Source organism: Oxyura jamaicensis, chromosome 3 (genome assembly GCF_011077185.1).
Source record: "Oxyura jamaicensis isolate SHBP4307 breed ruddy duck chromosome 3, BPBGC_Ojam_1.0, whole genome shotgun sequence".
NCBI classification, from domain to species: domain Eukaryota; kingdom Metazoa; phylum Chordata; class Aves; order Anseriformes; family Anatidae; genus Oxyura; species Oxyura jamaicensis.
Window position 1 is genome coordinate 31367348 of NC_048895.1, and position 23943 is coordinate 31391290.

At 36.0% G+C, this 23943-nt stretch overlaps 1 protein-coding gene across 4 annotated transcripts in view; it reads left to right on the forward strand.

The window, feature by feature from the left end:
• THADA (THADA armadillo repeat containing) overlaps positions 1–23943 on the forward strand; it is a 161167-nt gene that overhangs the window by 1468 nt on the left and 135756 nt on the right. For all 4 annotated transcript variants that reach the window (XM_035321145.1, XM_035321146.1, XM_035321144.1 and 1 more), the window contains exons 3-22: positions 718–812; positions 1249–1379; positions 2761–2909; positions 3083–3115; positions 4002–4050; positions 4971–5161; positions 5710–5804; positions 6099–6319; positions 7244–7935; positions 8641–8792; positions 8929–9084; positions 10281–10403; positions 11364–11487; positions 12888–13036; positions 13933–14143; positions 15492–15627; positions 15931–16067; positions 16434–16592; positions 17784–17941; positions 22862–22971. In XM_035321145.1, the coding sequence (XP_035177036.1) occupies positions 718–812; positions 1249–1379; positions 2761–2909; positions 3083–3115; positions 4002–4050; positions 4971–5161; positions 5710–5804; positions 6099–6319; positions 7244–7935; positions 8641–8792; positions 8929–9084; positions 10281–10403; positions 11364–11487; positions 12888–13036; positions 13933–14143; positions 15492–15627; positions 15931–16067; positions 16434–16592; positions 17784–17941; positions 22862–22971 (3271 nt within the window). The remainder of the gene's footprint in view (positions 1–717; positions 813–1248; positions 1380–2760; positions 2910–3082; positions 3116–4001; positions 4051–4970; positions 5162–5709; positions 5805–6098; positions 6320–7243; positions 7936–8640; positions 8793–8928; positions 9085–10280; positions 10404–11363; positions 11488–12887; positions 13037–13932; positions 14144–15491; positions 15628–15930; positions 16068–16433; positions 16593–17783; positions 17942–22861; positions 22972–23943) is intronic.

The following is a 23943-nucleotide window of genomic DNA, read 5'->3' on the forward strand; positions in this document are numbered from 1 at the left end:
AGGCAGAGGGACTGTCCAGAGGGACCTTGACAGGCTGGAGAAGTGGGCTGACTGGAGCCTTGTGCAGTTCAGCAAGAAGTGCAGAGTTCTGGACCTGGTGAGGAGCCACCCCAGGCACCAGTACGTACTAGGGGCCACCCGGCAAGAAGCAGCTTAAAAAAAATTCCCTGGAGGTCCTGGAAGACACCGAGTTGAACGTGAGACAGCAGTGTGTTCTTGACACAAAGAAGATGAACTGTGTTCTGGGCTGGATGAGGAGTGCTGCCAGCAGGTCAAGTGAGGTGATCATTCCCCTTTTGCTCAGCGCCGGTGAGGCGACACCTGAAGTATTGTGTCCAATTCTGGGCTCGCCAGCACAAGAGAGATGTGGACATACTGGACAGAGTCTGTAAAGGCCATGAAGATGATGAGGAGACTGGAGCATCTCTCCTCTGTGGGGCTGCTCAGCCTTAAGAAGGCTCAGGGAGAAATCTTATCAATGTCTATAAATGTCTGAAGGGAGAATGCAGTGAAGGCAGAACTTGTGCACAGGACTGTGTTTGAAAAAATTGGTGCTAAGGTGTTTTTAGGGTGACTTAAAGGATATGGCACCAGTAGGTTTACTGGAATGGCAAAAAAGTTAAGAATTAAGCAGTAATTTCTTATTATAAATAATGTATTCTTCATACTGTTTATTGTAATTCCTTTCTAAAAAGATAACTCTTCTCCCAAATGTAGAGTTTTCAAAGGCTGACGAACAAAACCTGGCATCTCTGCTTCTGCACTGTGGACAGCTGAACAATGGCATCCAGCAAATCCAGTGTATTAAACAAGTAAGATTTCACTGGTGTTAGTGTGCTGTCTTGAAACTGACAGTGTAATAGACACGCTGTTAATGGGAAATGCAGCTGTAAAATAAACTCAAATGGAACTCAAACTCTACCTGGAAGCAGGTAGAGCAGGTAGAATGAAGTTGTTACTCCTGCAGATGCTAGGTAGGAATATAGTTCTAGTACTTAAATTAGCAAAGGCTGTGGTTACTGAGAGTAATGGAAGGCAACTGATACCAAATCATGAGTTTTGTATTTATGTATTTTTACTAGCAGAGGTTTTCCCAAAGCTTATTCAACAACTTAATCTCAACAGGATATGGTGAAGCGGGGGCAGTTTTTGCACCGTATACTTGAATGAGAGGGAATTAACACCTCTGTTAATTTCAAGGGCATGTACGTAGTTTGTTTTATTGATCAAGTGTTTTGTTGATTACAGATCATGCCTTTGGTGAAGATGATGGATCAAAACTCTGCGTGTGATCCCATGGTTAAAGCTTGTTTAGATATCTTGGGAGAGACATATTTTTCACTGGATATGAAGAACCCCTTGAAAAAAGTATTAACAAGGTAAAGAATTGGATAGTAAGCGTGGTTTGTTTTATTTAAATGCTCTCCTTACATTGAAGTCAGTAACTTCTCATGCACTGCAAATTGCTGTAATTACTGAAAATTTGTGGTATTCATATTATAAATAATCCAGTGTATCATTGGATAAATAGCTTCAAAGTGAAGCATTATTTTGATCTCTTTCATTACTGGAAAGATAATTTGTGTATAATTAGCACTGAATTTTAAAATCCAATAGAGTAGAAATTTAAAATGCATCTGTATAAAAAGAAAAACACTCAACTTTGACAATGTAAAGAGAAGGTGGTTCAGTGGAATCATGACTAAAGAGTGTTTTCCCATACCTGTTTCTATTGTAATTAGAGTTTTGTTGCAAAATGATTATTCTATTTTTTTTAGCTAATTTATGACAGCCTTAATATTTTAAGATCCATTGCTTAGCTGCCTTCATTTCTATGCACAAAAACATTTACTGTCCAAATGAGACCTCCAGGGCTTCCATCCAGTATTTCATTTAATGCCAGGGCATCACACTGCTTTGACAGGTTTTTGTTCCTTCGAAGTTAGAACAAGTTTACTTTAAAACAAAATATGTTTGATAGATGCTGTTGAATGCTGGTGGTATATTGGGGTAGTGCTAGTAATACTAGTGGTCGTGCTAGTGGTAGCTGCATAGATCTGTTCATATTGCTGTTTTCTCCTGTAGTGACCCTTTTTATCTAAGGTCAGTATACATGCCTCTTTTAGAAATGTTACTTCAAAGTCTGAAGTGGGCTGACCGGAGAACAAGCCCATGAGTTAAATATGTGGCTACAGGGAATCTTTCTTTGATTTTAAATAAGGGTAGGCTGAAATGTTAAGGAGTTCCTAGGAATACAAGTAGATAAAATGGAGAAGAAGAGAAGTTACGCAGAGGAAATATAAGTGTTCTTAGGAGGCTGTATAATTCCTGTAGATTTAGACTCAACTGAAATTATTTCAGAAGGAAATTTTGAAAAATGTTTATTGGTAAGAAAAAACTAAGGAGGTTTAATGTCCTTCCTGTATTCCAGAGCAGATGCAGAAAGTCATGTCTGGACATTCTTAGAACTTTCTGCTGTGCACCTTCAAGACTAGAGATGTAGTTTTCTGACTATGAAACCAAAAGGGGAACAGTGATAACATGCTGTCAGTTCTTGAATTATTTTTTTTGAAGTGTTATAGGCTGCAGTTGTATAATCTGATAGATAGAACGCATCCTTTGCAGAAAGTGTTGGGAGAGGGCTAATATCGGAAGCAACGTGTCTATTATGGGAGCTTTAGCTGACACTGACTTAGGTTGAGTGGAATTTCACGTACCTCAGTGTGAGGTAACTGATCATTCTGTTTCTTACTGTTGTAGTTTGCTAAATGGTCTTCCTGAGCCGTTGATGCCGTTAGCTGTTCAAAGCTTTGTACGCTGCCTTAAGGAAGAACTGAAAATCACGGATATATATTTGTACAGAAAAGTACTGGATAACCTTGCTTCCTGTATGGAGGACTTCAGCTTAGGTATGTTGATACCTAATACATTGTCTTGTGTTCTAACGTGCTCAGCATTGTTTTGCATCTTGGTGCAGAACCTAATGATGCTGTTTCCATCTTTATGTAAAAAAAGTGGTTTTTTTTTGGCTAGTATTCACTATTCAATGGTCACTATTTAAAATGTATTGTCTTTCCTCTAGGTAAAGCAAGTATTAAGAACCTGTTTGAAGAAGGTAAAATTATGTTTATATTAGATTTCACTTTAGATTGTTGAGGGAGGGTTGTGTGTGAAGAAGTAGTTTGTTGTAGGCACAAAGATCTGTCAGATCTGATTTCATTATTATTCATTTTTAATGACTAGGACCTTCTTCACAGCGTACTTTCTTTGTCAAGGATTTTTCCTTGGTTTGTACCTTTAATTTCCAGGAATCAATCTTTATTTACTGAGCATCCCCAGATACAAATCTGAGGGTACCAATGAGTGATCTTAATGGACTGTCAGAGTCAGTGCTACTTTACGTGAAATAATCTCTGTTCTGTCCCTCATGTTGAAGTTGAGTATGGTAACATTGAGCTGTTAACATCCAGTCTTCATACAGCAGGCCCTAGTCTGCTATGGCAAGAATTTTGTTTTGCAGTAATTTGGCAGCAGTTTGATTTGCTGGTAAAACCATTTATTATTGAACCTCAGCGATTCAGAGTCACTTACTGCATCTGTCTGGAAACTATGGGATAACATCACCTGTTGTGCCCTCAGCATGCAAATAATGTTCACAGCTTTTTGTGGACCTTTTATTGCTGCTGTGTCTTGAGCTCTTGGTAATTTCAGCTTTTCATTGAGGAGCCAGAATTCTGGATGCCTCACAGGATCAGAGCAAGTGTGTTGAAAACTCTTACTTTGTACCAGTTTGTTTAAAAAAAAACAGATTTTGTTCCAGCATTGCTTCTTTGTGTCTACACTGCATTTTCTATTTAACTTCTTTATGGAGTGGATGAAACACTGCTATAGACATAACTTATTGTTGTGTGTGAGTGTGATGTGTGTGTATGTGTGATGGCTGGGATTTTTCTGTTCCACTTCTCTTTTAAATAAATTCATAATGTAATTATTTCCATTAGTTCTTCAGTTCCTGCAAAAGTCGCTACTTGACATACAGGAAGAAAACAGGCAAGTGAAATCAATATAAGCTGTATTTTATCTGTTTTCATTTAATTCTTGCAAGATAATTTAATACAGACTATCACTTTGATAGCCATGCATCGATGAAAGATGTGAATGTCAGTTTACAGGGGTGTATATATATAAAATAAAAAATGTTTCTTTTGTAGTAATATGATGATAGTAAGAGAAGAAAGGAACAAAAAGGTGGTAGTATTTAAGGCACTGATATTGTGGTACAGCTACTACTTTTAAGGGAGGCCTTTGAGTTGTGGTTTTGCTATCTGAATTGTGACTGAACACTGTAATTAATAAATACACTTATTAAAATTCAGTTAGAGCATTTCTCTTCCACTTTTCATAAGTGTTTAATTCAGTATTGATATGCTGTTTAACTGTCACAGCAGTCATCATTTTGTATCTTGACATTTTCCAACATAACATAAAGTGAAGCGTCTTCACTATGGTCTCTTACAATGTGCCTGGAGGATAACAGGATAACAGTGCTTAATGGAATGTTTTGTATATTACAGGCTTACAGCTTGTCTGTCTTCACATTAGAAGAGAGTTGAATGATAGAAATATGCTTTGTGCACAGAGGAACTGTTTAATAAAATGAGAAAGGACCAGCATTGTGTTCTGTCACTCTTTAGATTCTGCCCTGTTCAGGCAGAATCAAATGAGTGAAAGTTTGTAATGGGAACATACAGAAACTGTCATTTATTTTTTTTTTACCGTGTTTCTTACCATCATTTTAAAACACTGTCCAAGTCCTCTTTGTGCTTTCCGCTAGTTTGGTCAACTTGAACAATAATTTAATTTCTAGCACTATTTGTATCTAAAATTGGCAGAATGTGTTTTTCTGGGGATGGTGAAGAATGGGTTTTGTTTCCTGTTCATAAGCATATCTTCTCTTCTTTTTCCCCCAGAAAGAATAGTGGAAATCGTGTAGTTCAGACACAGTTGATGCATGATTTATTGATGGCCATTAAAGTTTCCATGATGCTTGTACAGAAATTGCAAGAAAATATTCAGGGAAGTCTTTGGAAAAATCATGAGTCTTGCATTTGGCAAAGTATGTGTAGTTTACTGAAAAGTTCCATCAGCTTCCTAATGGATGGTAAGTTTAGTAACATTCAGAAAGAAATGTTTTAATTAAGTCAGTCTTATTCTCTTTACAGTACACTCAGCTTGTGTGTAGAAAAACTTGTCTTGTTTTAGCTTTGATGGAAGTTGAACTGCTGAGACTAATGGCAGTGGGGACCAGCAGTAGGTCTTTCTGTGAGCTAAGATTTGTAGATCACAATGTGTATCTGTATGAATTATGCAGTCAGAACTGTTTATTGATGCACTGTAACTAATCATAGTTACTTCCTCTACAGGTGTTATTTTTTTACTGTAGAACTTGATAAGTAAGTTCTGCCATGGTCCTCCTTTTCTTACCAGGCAGTTCTGTATTTTCTATTTGTTGAAAGGTACTTATAGTTACCTATTACACTGAAATATGAATTTGTTAAAACTTGCTATCCAGGCAGACACTACAGACTTATGAATATACAACTATAAGTAGTAGAGGAAAATTCAATGCCAACATTACAATTTTGATACACAGTTCTGCCACATAATGTTTGCTGCGCTTCTAAGTAAAAACCTTTCTCTGTCATGTAGAAACTCTAATGCAGACTGTTCAGACTACCTCAGGACTGGCCTTTATTCTGTTTACTAAAGCTATGTATGAGCCAGCTGAAGAATTACGTTCCTTGGTAAGTATGTATGTTCTCTAAGGGCTGTGAAATACAGTAGTGTTAACCAATGCTGCCGGTGCTGTTTAGAGGCTTTGCTGATAGAGGTAGCAGGGCCTGCCAACCTCTGCATCGGTCTTTTGTTGGAATTTAAATTCTTTATTCTCTGTATGAAATAATCATAGAAGGTTTTTGAATTTATAAGAAAAACATAATGCTGAAATCTCTTCACATCTTCTAAGATTTGCACATATGCACAAAATACCTTTTCTCATACACTAAGGTAGTGTATTAAGTTGTATCTTGCTATTACAGGTCAGTGACTTACTTCTTGGATTGAAGAAGCATGCAGGCATGCCAGCATGGTTTGTGAGGAATTGTGGGACTCTGTGTACAGAGGAACTCTCAGACTCAGTCCTTCCCTTTCTTTGCCATGGAGCATTGGCTATGCTGGATTGGAAGAATAGCAACATGGGTGAAAGTGGAGAGAAACTGTTACTAGATATTGCATCAGTCTTGTTGTCTTTGAGTTCAGAGTAAGCCTGTGTTTTCATTTTTTTTTTTTCGGTGTCATGCTTAATTTTTTACTTTGCATGGGTCATGGTCCTAGAGTAATATATCTTCAGTGCTTCCAATATAATTATTTTGGTTTCCTGTGATAATCATACCACCCTTTTTAATATATTAAGAATAATTCTGTAAGTTTCAGAAAGTCTTAAGTTGCATTTTCCTCTTGCATGCTAAAATGAAATGCTCTTTTGTCCAGCATAAATTGTAGTTTTCCAACAACTTGGAGTTAATGTATGGTAAAATCCATTCTTATGTAGACAGATAAACTATAGTTTCAGGACATCACCTCTAATGCTATTAAAAGTACAGAAGAATACAAAGTGTGCCAGTAAATGAAATACCTGAAATAACACTTTTCTTTCCCTGATTACAAGCACTGATTACTTGCATCTGAGGCACTGCCAGCCTGTTGGATAGGAGATTAGTATTCTATTCAACCGTGGTTTCTGTCTTGGAGGTCAGTTTTGTGATTTGTGATTGAGACATACAGTTCTTTTTAATTTTTTATTTGTATGGCAGTGGAAACTTTTCCTTAAATTTTCAAGAAGCATGCAACATAATGTTGCTCAAATACTGCCATGTGGGTATTCATTTTTGTTTTAAAAATTGCTGCTCTAGTTGCATGTCATCATATTTAGGTGGTTTTAGCTGTGACCAGTTAGCAGCGTGTCAGGTGACAGAGCATACAATTTGAAGCATCCAAAACCTTTTTGCATTAGTTTTTTCTTTGTCTTCAATGATGGGTAGGTGTTTCCTCATCTGTTTTAGTGTGAGATAAACTAAGGTGATGAATAATTACTTTGAAACATAAAATTGTTACTATTTTTTTTTTAATAGAAATGACAAATGAAGATAATATTTTTGTTGTTGTTGTTTGTTCTTTTAAAAAGGTTAAAAGAATCCAGTATGGCAATATGTTTATCGAGAATTGTTGCTATTTGGACTAATTCAGCACTAGCTGCCCTCGATTCAGACTCCCCAGATCTAAAAATCAAACTTAACGGGAACTCAGAGGTAATTGGGAAGCTGCTGGAATATGTTTACACACACTGGGAACACCCTCTAGATGTTGTTAGACACCAAACCAAATTGATATTCAGGAATCTTCTTCAGATACACCAAACCATTGTTACTGGATGCAATTTAAAATCAGACCCATTCTTTGCAAGGCTGACCAAGCATTTGCTGAGTTTGGAATGGCATGTGAAAGGAAAATACGCTTGTCTTGGCTGTCTTGTGGAGTGTGTGGGCACTGAAAGTATACTACAGTTGGACAGAACAATTCCAGGACAAATCTTGGATATGATGAATGATCAGTCTCTTGCACCCTATGCAAGTGATCTTTTGGAAACCATGTTTACAAATCACAAAGTGCAGTTTACTTCGAGTTTTAAGGAAAGTTCGTGGATTGACCAGTGGCATGACATCTGGGTTTCTCCTCTTCTTCTAATACTGTGTGAAGGGAACCATGACCAAACTACTTATATAATAGATTATTATTTACCAAAATTGCTCAAATGCAGCCCTGACAGTCTCAGCTACATGATGAGAATTCTTCAGGCTTCTGCAGATGCTAACCTTGGTAAGAAAATAAATAAAATTATATTTGTAAGTATAATGAGTTTAAAAAAACACAACAATCGGTCTTGGAAATGCAATTTCTGATTTATTATTCTGTTAGAATTAAGCTGGGGAAAAAAAATCCAGATGGTTGTTGATTTGTGTCAGTGCTTCAGGGTGGGATTCATAATAATCACAAGAGTCTTCATGCCGCGAGCAGAAAAAATAGTGTTCTAACTGCGGGTGTCTTACTGCTCTCTTTCCATGTCAGACTTTGTTAAGAAGCAGGCTTTTTTCCTATTCTTCTGTTCTATTATTGTTTCCAATATAGGCATGTCCAATAGCAGGGCTTTGCAGATGGCTTTTTTTTTTCCAAATACGTGCAATTAGATTTATGAATCTCTTGTAGTTTTTGATGTAATTGAATATAATTCTCAAGTAATGGCTTTTGAGACATCACAAGGTCCTTTTTCTGTGTGACCTATTTGGGAAGAAGCTTTTGGGAACCAGGCAATTTAGAACGAGTTGAATCTGTGACAGACTGTCTTTTGGGCTTTATTGGCTTAGAGAAAAAAGGATGTGATAGGTTCATGATGAGTTGGAAGTATGTGGAGTTTCTGACAAGCCCTGCAGGTTAGTATTTTGTTTGTTGTGTTAATCAGGCTATAATTATATATTATAATAATGCTATATTTCTTATTTATTTATTTATTTATTTATTTTTAAGGTTCTTGCAGTACCAGAGGAGCTCTTGGAGCCCTGATGGCATGCCTAAGAACAGCCAGGGCTCACGGACACCTGGAACTTTCAAGTGTCATGAGCAATGGTCTTGTATCTACTGAATGTATAAAGCAGGGTCTAGTGCATCAGCACAATCAGGTAGAGGGACATTTTTTTTGTGCGTCTTCAAATTAGAAGAATTGCTTAGATCCTAAATTTTGTGTCAGTTTTGTTTTAAAGATGGCGTCATAGGTGTCTGTAACTCTTCTTTGTTTAACATCTAAATATCTTTCAGGTTTGCATTGATGCTTTAGGTTTGCTTTGTGAAACCCATCGTAGCACAGAAATTGTGTCTAAGGAAGAAATGCATCTAATTCTATTTTTCCTTGAGTACAACTTGAACAGTCAATCTCCTTCAGTAAGGCAACAGATATGTTCTTTACTACGAAAGGTAATTTAAATTTGTAAACAAAATGTTGACTGTGCTTACTGATTTATTTACATTGCACGTTTTGAAAATTTTCCTACTGTTAGAAGTTGCACATCTGAAAAAGTAGAAACTCTAAGATCAGGTCTATGTTGTATGTATTACGCAACAGAATGATGCTAAATTATTCCGCGCAAGAGTGGCTTAAACAAAAACTTAAGCAATAGATACAGCAACTCCATCAAAAATGGTAGGGAGTGTTAGTTAACTTGTCATTGTACGCATACTTGACCAATGACAAGTGCAAAGCAACTTTGTGCCGTAGAGTAAGCCCTGAAGCTTGTATTACTCTTGTTTTGCACTAAGACTTAATCAGAGCTCAGGCAACAGTCAAAGTCGCTTGGTCAGCCTCAGCAGCATGACTGGGAAGACAGGGTAAAGGAATATGAAGGAAAAGCTGTGGTTGGCATGGTGTGTGGCTGTGATGTTATAGTCCGCAGGGACTGAGTGGGTTGACAGTGTAGATAATGCCAGAGTCACATGTGGGAGAACATGGTGGGAGAATATGGCAAGGATGAGGAAACCATGTATTTGCACAGAATGTTTTGGAAGATGCTGGTGGCAAAGAAAGCAATGTGGAAGGAAAAATAATTAGTTGGAAAAAGAGCAGGGGGAAACAGGGAGAAATAGGCTTGGCAGAAACAAAAGAGCAGAAGCCCTTCTATTCCATTCATGCCTTATACAAGCTGAGGAATCGAGATGGAAAACCTGTGTTGGAGGAAGTGTAATAGGAAATAATAGGAAATAATAGTAGTGGGTAATAAAAGCTGGGAGGAAGAACTTCTGAGGTGAGTTAAGCTCCATAAGACACTGAAGCTATAAGAATGATGTACATTAACTGAACTTGCCTTATATGGGAACTTATGTTCCATGGAAAATGGGGAGGTGGGAGAAGAAGAGTAGGCATGAATTTAAGGAAGATGGAAATAGATATTGAGGTGTAGAGGCATGGGAAAAAGCATGGCCACAAGAGATGGGGAGCAAAAAAAAACACCTTGTTTTTGGAGGGAGAGAAAAGGATCGGTTCTGTGTTACACTGTACACAGAAATCTTAAATATTATAAGCAACACAATCTGGAAATTAAGCTGAAAGTCCCCTTTGCCCTTATTTAACTTCAGTGACTCTTGCCTTAGCTATGTTTTGGTTTTTGTTTTATAAGTTATTTTGTAGAATACAAGAAAGTTCCCAGGTGCTTTATAAATTGGAGCAAAATAAAACCAAGCAAGAATTACTTGAAGACTCAACTAAAAGGCATCCTTCGGGGATTTTGCAGCAATATAAAGTAAGTAGATATGAATTAAGTTAGATTACTAGAGGTATAGATGATAACAGTAAGAGGTGGGAAAGCATTCCTGAAAGGTGGTTAATTTTTCTTGAAAACACGTCTGGGTAAGTTAGGTCCTGCCTGTATTAGGAAACACTGCAGTGCAGAAGGAATAAACCTGTAAAGTGAAATAGTGCTGAGGACCTCATCCACATTGTATGTACTTGTGTAAATTATTTTTTACTAATTGTGGTGTTGTCACATGAGCTGTGTGCCTGTTAGTTTTTGGAGAGCATCTTTAAGCTTAATTTAGTCCGAAAGCAATCCAGGTTACTTTCTGAGGGATTGTTCAGTGAACTGAAACAGCTGCAAGCGGGGACTGACTGTAGAGGTATCTCCAATCCAATCTGAGATCTTCTGGTAAATGTCTTGTGAGCTGCTGGCAATTGAGTCAGAAGTTTTAAATGATGTGCATTACTTTGGTTTGAAATAGAGATCTCCTGAGCTTCTGCTAATTAGCAGAATTAGCTTTCTGCTAATTCTCCAGGATGATCAGTAAGGAAATGAATGACTGAGCTGTAGCACAAAGACGTCAGTATGAACACTTCTTTTGTATTTGTCCTTTTTCTCCTTTTTTAAAGGCCCACATAATCAGTTTCTTGTGTGAAACTGCTTCTTGTTTTGAGCTATGCTTTGCTGGCTCAACTGCTTTTTAAGGCTTTGATAAAATCATGTTATCTTTGTGGGAGTAGGTAAGGGAAACTCTTTACAAAAAAATCTGCCTACCTTCATGTGTTCCAGGAAAGAAGAAGTTGGTCAATACTAGAAATTTGTAGGCCTTCCATTCCTCCAAATTGAACCAGAAGTTCCGAATTTTGGGGGTAACACTTAAAGCAGAATGTCCTAAATTCATTTACTTAAACTCCTTTTTGTGGGACAGCAAACAAACTGTCTTAAAATCTCTCCTGTGATCTTTAGGATTTCATGTCTTCTGTATGTGACAGACTTTTTGAGGCGCTGTTTCCTGGTTCATCGCACCCAACCAGATTTTCTGCTCTAACTATTTTAGGATCAGTAGCTGAAATATTTTCTGTTCCAAAAGGTGAGAGACCTCATTTATAGGGTGTAGGAATGGGAGTTACTCAAGAAGATTGTTCCATGCTGGCTGGTTAATTGCTGTCAAAGTAAAACACTTACGTTAGGAAATATAATAGAAATGAAATAATCTCAAGCAAGGATAGTATATTTTAATAGCCAATGGAATTTTGAAGTAAATACAACTATTTATGGTCCATTGAATGCCTCTCTTAAATTGGTATTTTCATTTATAATGTGTTTTTAGTAATATTTTTGTTGTTGAATTTTTGTTGTCACAAATGAAGATTTTGGACAAGATTCAGTATATTTAATAACTTCTTCACCTGTTCTAATATCTTAATAATACATCATTTAAAATGTTGAGACAATAAAAACATAATTGAAAAGACTTGTATATCCTTAAAATATTTTATACTAAATAAGAAATACTGTAATTGGACAACCGGTGATGATCTGCTGCTGCTGTTACTTTAGTTTCTACACCATTATAACAACCTGGATTCAAGAGTTAGTCTTGGCATATTGGTGGTTTTGCTAAATCTTATCTCTGTATCATATGGTCAACTTAAAGCAAATTTTTGTTAAATTTGAATTATTATTGTTTAAAGAAATTAGGCATGTAAGATAAAATTTGATTTTGAGAAGGAGAAGACCTTCTTGGTAGATATTAATTTCATTAAATCTGTAATAAGTCATTAATATGTTCACTGTTTCATTATGAGTTTGTGGTATGTTGTTGCTGCATTTATTTGTTTAGCAGAAATTTGTATTGGGACTCAATTATAGCAGCTTTAATATTTCAGAAACCTGACATTCTTTTAAAAAGGGAGATCTAGCTGCAATTGTGTTTGTTGCTGGACTATGGTGCACTTGTTTACGTCTTAATTTCTGGCTTCTTTCTGGCATTAGATCAGTCCTCGGAAATCATGACTCCTAATCTGACTAAATTAGAAGTGAAAAAGCTTAGTAACTTTCAGAGGGTTATTCTTGTCACTGGGGGAAGGAACAAAAAAAAACAAAAACAAACACCAGCAGAATGCTGAAGTCTTAAACCCTTTTTGAAAGGAATTATTTTCTAATTCTAAAAAAAAATAAAGCTAAAATAAAGATTATTTTCAAAGCTGGATAAATGAAATTTTGTTTTTGACAATAAGTTATTTTGTGCATAACTGAGAGTAATTTTTTTATATGGTAACCTTTTTCAAAAATAAGCATGCTATATTAAAGAAATACTTGTTGAAATAATAAATATATATATATATACTATTTAAATAAATTGAAATAATGCTTTAGCTAAAATTCCATTTTAGTGTTTCTGTTAGTAGATTTAAATAAGATATGAATGCAGTGCTGATTTTGGAAAAAAAAATACAGTTTAACAGAAAAATTGATTTCTTTGAACAGGACAGGTGCACATTTTTAAGTTGGATCAGGAGATGGATTCTTCTCGTGTCCAAACTTTGATTCAATGTTTTGCCAGTACTTTTGAAGAAGTAAAAGTCCTAGCATTTGAGCTTTTGATGAAACTGCGAGATGTTGCATTTAGCTTACAGGTATGTAACAAAAAATAGTTTAAAGAGGATCAGTTCATGAAGCACAAATATTCTAGGTACTTGAATTGGATACAAAACATAACTCCTGAAAATGAGAAGTTGATCCAAATTGACCTCAGTAGTGTTCATCCCTAGTTTTTCTATATATATTTTTGCACAGCTTTGGCCCTTACCTAAGGAGGCTTGTTTCACTAATGGATGAGAGAGTTCAGGAAGTTCATTGGGTATGGCTATAAACTGTTTGCTAAGCACACTTTAATACTGGGAAAGTGTGCCCTACTATCAAAGGGATGGGTAACGCAGGCTCCTTAGTTGTGATAAACCTTTGAAAATTATTGGGGTATTTTGTCTTGGTACTCTCTAATTTTAAGAAATTTAGCTCTGTGTTTCTTTTCCTCTCTGATTTGGTCTCAGGATTTCATTTTCTTATTCTTTTATATTTCTCTAAAATTTTCACTTTGACTTGATACGGATTTTTATGATTATTTCATGAAGTAATACTTTTAAATTCAAAATTATAGATGGAAAAACACTGCTTTCTAATAAAATGTGCTTCTCTGTGATGACCATTAGCAGATAGAACACAGTATTTTGGAAACAAACTTCCTTCTGTGACATTCAGTTTGTTCGAATACTGCTTTATAAATGTGTGTTTCCATCTTCAATGGGAAAGTAACAGCTTATTTGCTAAATACATACACATTCATATTTTGTGTTTAAGATGATTGGTGTACAAAAAAGCATTTCTTAACAAATATGTACCAGCAGATTTGCTGAAAAGTACATTCTTCGGTTTCAGGGTGCTACCTAGTTTAGTAAAATCAGTATGGCAGCTCAATTAAATGAGAGATACTTTTTTTTTTTTCCTTTTTTTTCCTTTTTTTTTTTTCTTTCAGGATTCTGAAAACATTGATCTACTGTTCCAAGCAGCAATGGATCTTAGCACGAGTACCAAGCCGTACGATTGTGTCACTGCATCATATTTGTTGAACATCTTAGTATATCATAAGGAACTGCAGCATACTTGTTTAGGAAAATGGATTGAGCATACCCCCCAGATGGATGAAAACACATCAGCAAGTACCATGGAAAAGAACACTTTAGCAGGTAAGTTTTCAGGGAAATTAACACACCTGTTTTTATATTTATTTAAAACCTTACTGCTTTTCCTCAAGGCGTTTGGTAGGAGGCTTAGTGAGTTAGAGATGCTTATTTCTAAAAGATTTTGATTTTGCTGTTTTATTTGATTTTAATCTTTAAGAAGCCAGACCTGTTCATGTAGAGGCTATTATATGTTCTCAGAGGATGGATTTCGCTAGTGTTTTCGTTGAAGGGAAAGTGACATTGAGGCCTCAATAGCTAGTTTGTTGAAGATGTGTACATTGAGTGCTGGACAAGACCCTCTGTTTCCTTCTAAGAGCTCACTCACCCAGAGTGAAGGCAGCTGTGGTTTGTCTGTATCATGCTTAAGGACTTGGTATTGGCAGTGCTAGCACTTGGAGTTATGTTCACTTTGCAGTCCTGTGCATATGTTGTGCAGTGATTAGGCTTTGTTCACATGTGGAATGTTCTTGGTGCCTCTGGATGAAAGCTGAGTAGCTCTTGATCCAGATGATACGGTGAATTCATTAAGCAGACTTCCTTCAGATTTTCTAATTTGCAATAAAAATAAAATCTGTAAGTTCATAATTTGTAATAATGTAATCCTTAGTACACTCAGGATTGTATGCTTTTTGTGCCCTTTTTGGCTTCTTTACTAATAGGCTTTCTAACAGCTTATTAGTTATTTTCTTCATATGCAGTGAAATCATGGTTTTTGAGAAGTGTTTATGATTACCATAAATGAAGGAAATGTACCTGTGATCTCATGTCTCACAGTTAGAGTGTGTCCTGTTGTTGGTGATCTGCAGTTTGTTATTTGGATCTGCAGTTCATTCTGATTCTGACATCAAGGTGCTGCATAGTATAAATGTAAATAAAGCTGGCACATATACCCTTCAAAATTGGACAGCTTCTTCAGTGGCTAATTAAAGATTCATTTATTTAACTGGAAGCTTCTGATCTGTTGAACTGTTCGTTGATTTAAGCTGCCTCTAAGAGCAAAGTCTGACTTCCAGTATGTGGCAGGTTACTTCACTTGACTTCACCATGAGCTGTGGGATTGTCTCTTGAGTTCAGCATCTGGGCCGTGCTTTTTCATTGCAGTTGTTTGGTTCAGACAGACTAGATTGAATATAACAACTGTTGCTGGGTTTCAGTTACGTAAACTCCAGCAATAATGCGGTATTTAAATGGACAGAAGAGCAAAAAGGGTAAATGTATTTTCTGCGCATTTCCCATTAACTGTTGTATAAACAAGTTTTATTCCTATTTCTTCAAAACAGGTTTGTTTCTTGGAAAGTATACTATGTATTTGTATGTATAATTTAAAACTGTACTTTTTTAAAAATTTTAGTTATCAAGCTTTTATTAGTGAATGTTGAAGAAGAAATATTTCAAGCCAAAAATTCTCTGCTTCAAGCAGCAGCATCGTTCCCAATGTATGGGAGAGTGCATTGTATAACAGGAGCTTTGCAGCAATTACCTTTTAAGTAAGTAAAGCATACTATAAAATGGTAAGTTGTAACTCCATAATTAAGCACACACTGGGACCTAAAAGTATAAGATGTTATTTGTGAGGAAGTCCAGTACCGGTGGCTTATAGCACTCTTACTGTTTTTCCCACTGTTCAGCTAGCTGTTAGATACTTCCTTTGTAAGTATTAAACTCAGGACTTGTTAAACTGTACCTTATTAATAGCTTTCTTAAATACAGTTAGTTGCAAATGTTTCACTTTTTTGTCTTTTAAATGTAAAAGTATTTTAATCCATGTTTTCTATTTTTCTCTATAAAAGTAACTTGATGTTGATGACTGAATGGAAGCAAATGGTGGCTAGGCTCATTCTGATGTCATACGAACTCTCTGCTGTAGTATCACCGGTAGTGCAGAGCTCATCACCAGAGGGTCTCATTCCAATGGATAATGATGCAGGTAAACAAACAAAAAGAAGCTGTAAAATCTGAAGCACATGGAGTTCTCTTCATTCTTTACAGCAGTTCAGAACTACACCTAGCACCAGTCCTTTTCAGTTTAACTTCTAATAGAGGTTGTCTTGACTTCTGCATTAAAAGGAATAAGCATTTGCAGATTGTGTGGTTGCATTTGTTTCAAAACAGGTGACTGTGCAGCCTAGTTTTCTTCATTTCCTAATCCTTGTGGTCAGCATAGTTTTACATCTATTTTTTATTTTTTTAACTGCTAAAAGCTTTCTTTTTTACTTAGGTACCTAAAATTACATTTGTATAAAGAACTGGAAGTCAAAAAGTAGCTTAAATATTCTTCTTGTTTAATGTATAGAAACAGCGGATCGGTTGCAGATGATTCTGCATGAGATACAGCCGCAGGACACAAATGATTATTTTATGCAAGCAAAAATTTTGAAGGAACACTGCAAAATAGAGTCCGAAAAGCTGGCTGTCCGTAAGCCAATGGAAAATATTTGCACAGAAATGAGAGGTAAATCAAACGCTGTATTAGTAATTAAATCAAGATATTCCTTATAGAGCAGGCATTTTATGTGGGTGATCAAAGTTGGAAGTTATTTGCTCCGTATAATGTTTCACTTCTTCAATAAATCTGTCAGAAGCTAGTTATTCATGGGCATGGTTTTAAAGACTAATTCACTATGTTTCTGGAAGATTGTGGTTAATCGCTCTTAGGGTACAAGTGAAAATGAGTTGTTTTGATACTGGCCTAGACTCTATTGCCCTAACTGCACTGGCCAGGTAATCTTTAACACCTTTTCTATCAAGCAGCGCTTTAACACATTTCTTGTTGAAAGGTGTTAGCATGATTTTGGTCTCCAGTGTACACAAGACTAGTGGGAAATATATTCATGCAATAAAACTTGTTGCATGAGATCATATAAGCAGAAGCTTCTGTTTAAAAGATTCCAGTGCTAAAATGTTTGATAAAGCAGACAAATAGGAATAAAAAGCAGCTATAAAATTCCATTGTTTCTGCTGTGAATTTCAGACTGTAGTATGTTCCTTGTGTGCCTGCATAAACTTAGGTAATATCTGTTCATTTTAAATGTAATAGTTTATATGAGCTTTTTAAGTTTTAAAAACAAATATTTGATATTTCTTTCCACGCATATTTTTCCTGTGTACAAAATAGTTTTGGTTGGGACGTATGTTTTGTTTCACGAGCGTCTGTAAATAATGTTGTAATCACGCGATGGCCACGAGATGGTGCTGTTGCGTTAAAGAAAAACGCATCGGTGTGATCTGTGAGTACGGGGACATCAGAGTTTTTTAAAAACAGAAACACAAGTAACATGTAGTGAGTGATGGACTGATGTTTGATGCGCGAGTTTGTTGGAGCTCAGCTACAAAGCTGTTGGTGTTTGTGTAGTTCAATGTGCAATTGACTGTTGAAGTTGACCAAAAAAACGGTACTCTTTAAAACAGCAGTAAAGGTGTATACAGCTGTGCTTTCCAAGCAGAATTAAGTAGGTTCATCATTCCAAGAAGGGAAGTAATTAGGGTTGGCAGAACTTACTGATCTTTTGGGCTACCAAGTTTAGAATTGTTCCATACTGAACTGTATGTTGTAAGTATATCAGTCTAAATGAAATCTAAATTACGAGTCTGTGCCTGAGAACCTAAAGTTACACTATTGCATTTGTTGATTTTTATTTTTAAGGTAAAGAAAGGCAAATGTGTGATGTCACAGCTCAAATGGTTCTTGTATGTTGCTGGAGAAGCATGAAGGAAGTCTCCCTGCTATTAGGGACACTGTGTAAGCTTTTGCCTACACAGGCTGCATCTGAACCTTCAGATGGGTTGATTACTGTAGACCAGGTAGGGAAGTACTTTTCATTAAATAAAAAAATCTTCATGTTCTTAGTTGGGAAAAAAGGGTTTTCAAAAAAACTATTTGTTTAAATAAAGCTACCTTCAATATGGGAAAAAAAAAGCATTTTTATTGTCATGTACATAGTTAAGGGTTTGTTTCTGGGGGGATAAAATGGTATTCAGAAGGCATTATACTTACCGTAGTAACAACTAAGTGAAGTTGTTGTTATATATAGCTAACAAACTCGAAAAATAATCTAATTGTTTTGGGTTATTTACAGGTTGTATATTATGTTCAGAAAAACTAATTTTATTTTTATATAGATACAGGTATGAATTATACATATCTTTTATGCTTTTATGGAGTAGTTAAAAATCTTATAAACTGATTTGGTTTTTAAACAGTCTTCTATTTCTTTTTGAACTGTAGATGTTGGTAATTTGCTTACAGCTCTTCATTAATTGAACTTCATAATCAATAATTCTGAGTGAGAAATATGCTGACTAGTCCTAGTCTTGTCTTACATAGGAGATTGAATTATGGATAATTTGTGTGTAATGTGACTCTCTTTTTCCTCCAATGTTTTTGATTTCAGAGATCAGAAATGTTAATATGCCATCTGGGTCTCTTGTAGAATATTGAGTGCAGTGTTTACAAGAAATTAGATTACCACAGGCATTTATTTGGGAAATATTTTGTGTTTATTAAATTTCTGTTTTTAATTGATGATCTTTTCATTTCCATATGGTTTTGACAAAACCAGTCAGTCTACATGGAAGATTGAAATATGCAAGGCACACTACATTTTAACTTCTTTTCTTTCCAAGATGAAGTAAATTGTTTTCCCTTAGGTGTTACTACTTTCTATCATAAAATAAATAATAGTACAGTGTACAGCAGGTCTTATTTCTTACGTTATCTCATGTTGTAGTGCTATGGAAATAACATTAGTATCTTTATCCTTGTGGTGTCTCTAGCCTCTGTGTTTTCATCTGGTTAACAGCTGTGCTTGTATTGTTGCAGAGATCTGGAGGGTAGATGAAAGCAGATATGTGTTTGCACCACTGTGTTCCTTAATCGGCTCCAAGTCAAACAGGAATTGGTATTTTAGCATGAGTCAGCTCTAACTTGTAGCATCTTCATCTTCATGGAGAAAACAGACATGAGCTGTTGCCTTTTCAGAAATGCTGTGGTATTAAGCAACATAGCCTCTTTTCATATAGCTGCCTCATTGGATTCTTTGTGCTTCTGATATCTTCCTGTAAAAACATCGTCTATGCTCTAATTTGAAGAATGTTACTTGATAAGAAATCAATTTGAAATCCTGATTTTCCTCAGGCTAGTAAGGAAATAACCATTTGGCTGTATGTAAAACAAGTATTAAAGGAAAAGGTATGGCCATTTTCACTGTACTTTTTGTAAGTACATGATTGGACAAAAACCAGGTTTTCGTCATAAATGAATAGAAATACCAGTACCAGAACTTCTGTGGCTTGAGAGTTCCATGAAACGCTTATTTTTTCAGTTCTGAGAAATAAGAGTTGGATTTTGATATCCATATACAGCTTTCTCTTATAGTTGCCCATGTTTTTCTTTGTTCCGTAAGTGTCTAGATATTTAAAAATACCAAGTGGTGAAACTCAGGAGAAATCTTGGATCCTATTGCTCCAAGCAACTGGAGCAAAAGCCCCTGCATTTAATCAGGGCTAAATAATTGTTGAGAAAAATCTGTTGCAAAGCCTCCCTTCCTAGTCTTGCACCTTTCTTCTTCTTTAGGTCAGTACCTGTGTTAAATTATACCTTACGGGATTCACTGTTACTGTCACAATTTATACACACAGAAGATCACATTACGTGTTGGATTTGCACATACTCTTTCCCTTTGTAATTGAGCAAGCAAATGAAAAGAATATTTTTCATTGCTGGTCCACATTAAGAAATGGCACAACAGAACCATGCTTCTATGTAGGTAGTGGGGTTAGCCAACTGACTGTGGCTCTAATTCTGCAGTCGTCTTTCTAGCAGTTAAATGCTGTCTCTTGTCGCATGTTACCCATGTTGTAGGGTTCTGTCTTTTATTCTTCATCTCACCCAGAAATGGGTGATGTCAAACTCAAAGCTCTGCCTGTCAGCATAATTAATACAAAGAGTCTTCTATAGAAAACAAGTCCAAGAAGCAACCAAGAAATCAAGCAAAAGATAACCAACAAAGACTCTGTTGATGTTGTCCCATGACCTGCAAATCATGAGACAGTGCTCTAAGCCTGGAGGAACTTTGAGCTCTTCCTCAAACTCCTATTTATTTCCAAGTGAAGTTTGAAGATAATATTGGGAGATAAGCTTTCCAGAACTGTGTACCAAAGTGAAAGGAAACAGATGGCAGAAGTAAAGGCCCAATAGGCAGAAGTCCCAAAGGCCCAAAAAGGCAGAAGTAAAGTACCAATACTGTCCCAGTGCCAGGGGTTCTGCTTGTGTTAGCCCTCACAGTCAGAGATGGCCAATGTAAGCCTTGTGCTGGAGCCTTGACACATGCAGAAGACTTTCAGCACTGGCAGAGCTCTTCACTTGTTATGTATGTGTGCAACCAGTGCAAGTGTGGCTGCCATTGTTACTTGACAGTTTGTTCTAAAAGGAACAAGTTTGTTTGTTGTTTTTCTTTGTTTAAAGCAACAACAGCACAAGTCACCAAACCAACAATGAACCAAAACAAAAAACCCACACCAAAAGCCAGCTTCTATTCACTTGTTAATGTCATCTGTCCCGTGTAGAGCTGAGTATGGTTGGCAGTAGTTCACCAGCTACCAGTTGTTTCTGTGAGATGCTTTCACACTCCATTGTGGGTTTAAAGCCATCCTCTTCTAATATTTTGGAAAAATATTTCCTAGAATGTAGTACCACTCAGTGGTATCTTTTCACCAGGAAAATACGATGCGGAGGCACGAATGTACCAACCATTTCCAAAAGCACTTTGAGAATCTGTTGCACCAAATATACGTCTTGAATACAGAGACTTTTGGTTTCAACAGCAAGCATGGCCCTGTAAATTGCAGTTCTTATGTTATTAAGACTAACCTGTCATACTCTCAATATTTAGTCAAGGACATCAAATATATTTAAGGTATTTGATCCCCACTCCATATTTGTGTATTTCATCTTGAACTGGAGTGTTTGTTGCTATGGTCACTCTTTCTTACAGTTGATGTATCTTTGCAGTTACGTGGTAAACATGAATTCCTTGATTTGTTGTCCATCCTGACATTTGGAGAATGGGTTTTTTTATGATGCAGGGAAGCCAGATGCTACTCCAGCTATGTGTTCAGTCCTGGAGGAGTAAAAATGCCATGCTTATGGATGTTGTTAGATAAGAACACGTACTATCATTGATCCTGAGGCAAGTTCATACGTCATGTGAAAACTGAGTTAGGGCAGTTTCTTCTTCAAACTCTAGCATATGAATGAAAGTGAATACATCCCAGTTCAATGTGATGTAAGCTTCTAGTCATTGTAGCTGTTGCAAAAAGCTCAGAAATAAAAATAGCAAAGTTGAAAGTTAAGTGACAAAAAAATTCCATGCTCTTCTAAAAAAAGAAAGGGTGGTGGTGGAGCAGGGCACTGATTTGATTTGCACGTGTATGGCTTTCTTGGTTAGGTTTTGTTTATACAGCTGGAGAGTTGGTCTGTCTGTGGGTCAGTTGCTTCTGAAAAAAGGCACTCCTGCTTTTGGGCTAGAAAGCTGAAACCCTGCAGATACATTAAATAACATTAAATAGCTTAAAGTCCACTCAGATAAATAACTGTTTGAGCTCAAATATTTCCAGTTACTGTTTGGTTTATGTTAGGTCAGTTTTAGCTGCAGGAAGTAGTACATTTTCTTCTTTTTTTTTCTTTTTTTTTTCCTAACTATTGTACTCTCATTGGATAATAGGAATTAACAGTAGGGTCGATAAGCATATACAGCTAGGTATGACATTAACTCCTATGATGCCTTAATTACTTGTCAGACTATTAAAGTATAACTAAGAGAGTAAGAAGAATTTTATAAGAAGCTTGAAATTGTTTTATACTTGGTTTTTATATAGAAGTTTTGAAGAACTTCTTGTTGAAGAACTTACAGGAAATATTCCTGAAGAAAATTTTGCATGACATAATGAAATGTGTTACGTATTTTAAACAAATGAAATTAGAAGTTTGATTTAGAACTTGGAAGCTGATGAGAATTAGAATCTTTTTTGTAGAAAGAGATTTTGTGGCATTCTAAGCTTCCAACCAGCTTTAAAAATTTGGTGTCTTGATAGAGTTGTAGAAAGTAATTATCAATGAAAGTTCAGTTATAACGTTTATTTTTTTCAGATTTTTTAAATGTAGCTCTCATTACTCCATACATACATACATCTCTTATTTTAAAACATTTTCCAGTAGTCAAAGACAATTATGCAGAATCCTGGAACCTTAAGAATAGCTTATAAGGGTATTTTTTTTCCCTTTGGCACAATTCTTTTGAAATCTGAATTTCTTTTCTTATGATTTTTCATAGATACTTGTTTCTGCTGTTAGAATGTAGTACCGATTTGCTTTGGGATTTTACGTTACGAGTGAAGGCAAACAAGGATTCAGAATGCTTCCTCTGAAAATCAGGGTTGTCCCATTCTTTGCTTAAGATCTGTATGTGCTCCTCATGGACACAGCTAATTTTATGTCCCTTTATTTTTTTTAGTCTTCCAAGTACATGACACATGACACTGAAGAACTAAATATAATCTTTGTAATCTTCTAAGTTTTTTACAAGAGGCCTTTTAATTGCTTTTTGCTTTTGTCATTGGCCTTTTCAATCGGGGAGAATTTCTGGTCTTAGCTGTAGAAGTATCTTGCATATGTAAATAATTTGTCTATTTCTAATTCTAAATAACTTTTTTAATTTTTAAAAGGTTAAAAATATCGGGGAGTACTTCAAACATCACCTACTGCAGTCGAGGCACAGGGGTGCATTTGAATTGGCATACGCTGGCTTTGTGCAACTTACAGAAATGCTTTCCAGGTAAAAGATGGGCAATTTTTTATGTATTAACGTATCATTATGCTTTCAATATAATCTACCAAACTTTGTCGTCAGTCTTGAAATTGGCTGTGCAAACAGGTCTTTGATTTCATGTGGATTTTGTTTGAGTTTGGTATAGGCACAATTATGACATTAGCTACGTGATGTCTGTGTCTTTGGACAGTGTTACTTATGGCCAGAGATGGTGCCTAGGCATTGAAAGAACCTACAAACATTTTATGCCTGTAGCATTTTTCTCCATTTCTGGAGCGTTAATTTACAGAACAACTCTCAAAAGCTCTTGGGGAAAGTAAGAGTGTAGAATTCCACCCCCAGGCTCCTCCTTCCTCTGCTTTTCCTGAAAATGAATGCCAGACGTTTTGTTTTCAGCCAGGAAGTTTTCCTGGAAACTTTTATTACTTGTCATTGGATGAGCTGTGTATATTGACATTTGGAAGACTACCTGGCAGTGCATCACAAGATGCGACATGCAATCTTTCAATTTTTTTTCCTTCCCCATGTAATTTTATGCTTTCCTGGAAGACCAAAATAAGCAGAACTGTCCTGAGATCTAGGCAAGGGTGCATGTGAATTTCCACTATGTGCTTAGTTACCTATTTTCCAGAATAAATACAAGTATTGGTAGTTTCTTTGCAACATATAAAATTAATCTTTTTTTTAATTACTATTATTTTTATTTTTGTATTTTTTTAATAAGATGAATCCTCTAATGACTATGTGGGTTTGTTTGTTTTTTTAATCTAGTTTCTGGGAAGACCAGTCAAATTTTCAATGTGGAGTACGTGTATTTTCACATCGATGCCAGCGTTCCCCTTTTGCCTGAATTAGGCTGGTTAGAGCCACTGCTCCATTTCTTTTTCTTTTTTTTTTTTTCCTTTGAAGGCGGGGAAAAAAGAAGATGATAGGTGTGTTTTCATTGTTTGTTTGCTTGTTTTTCAAGTTAAAAATAAA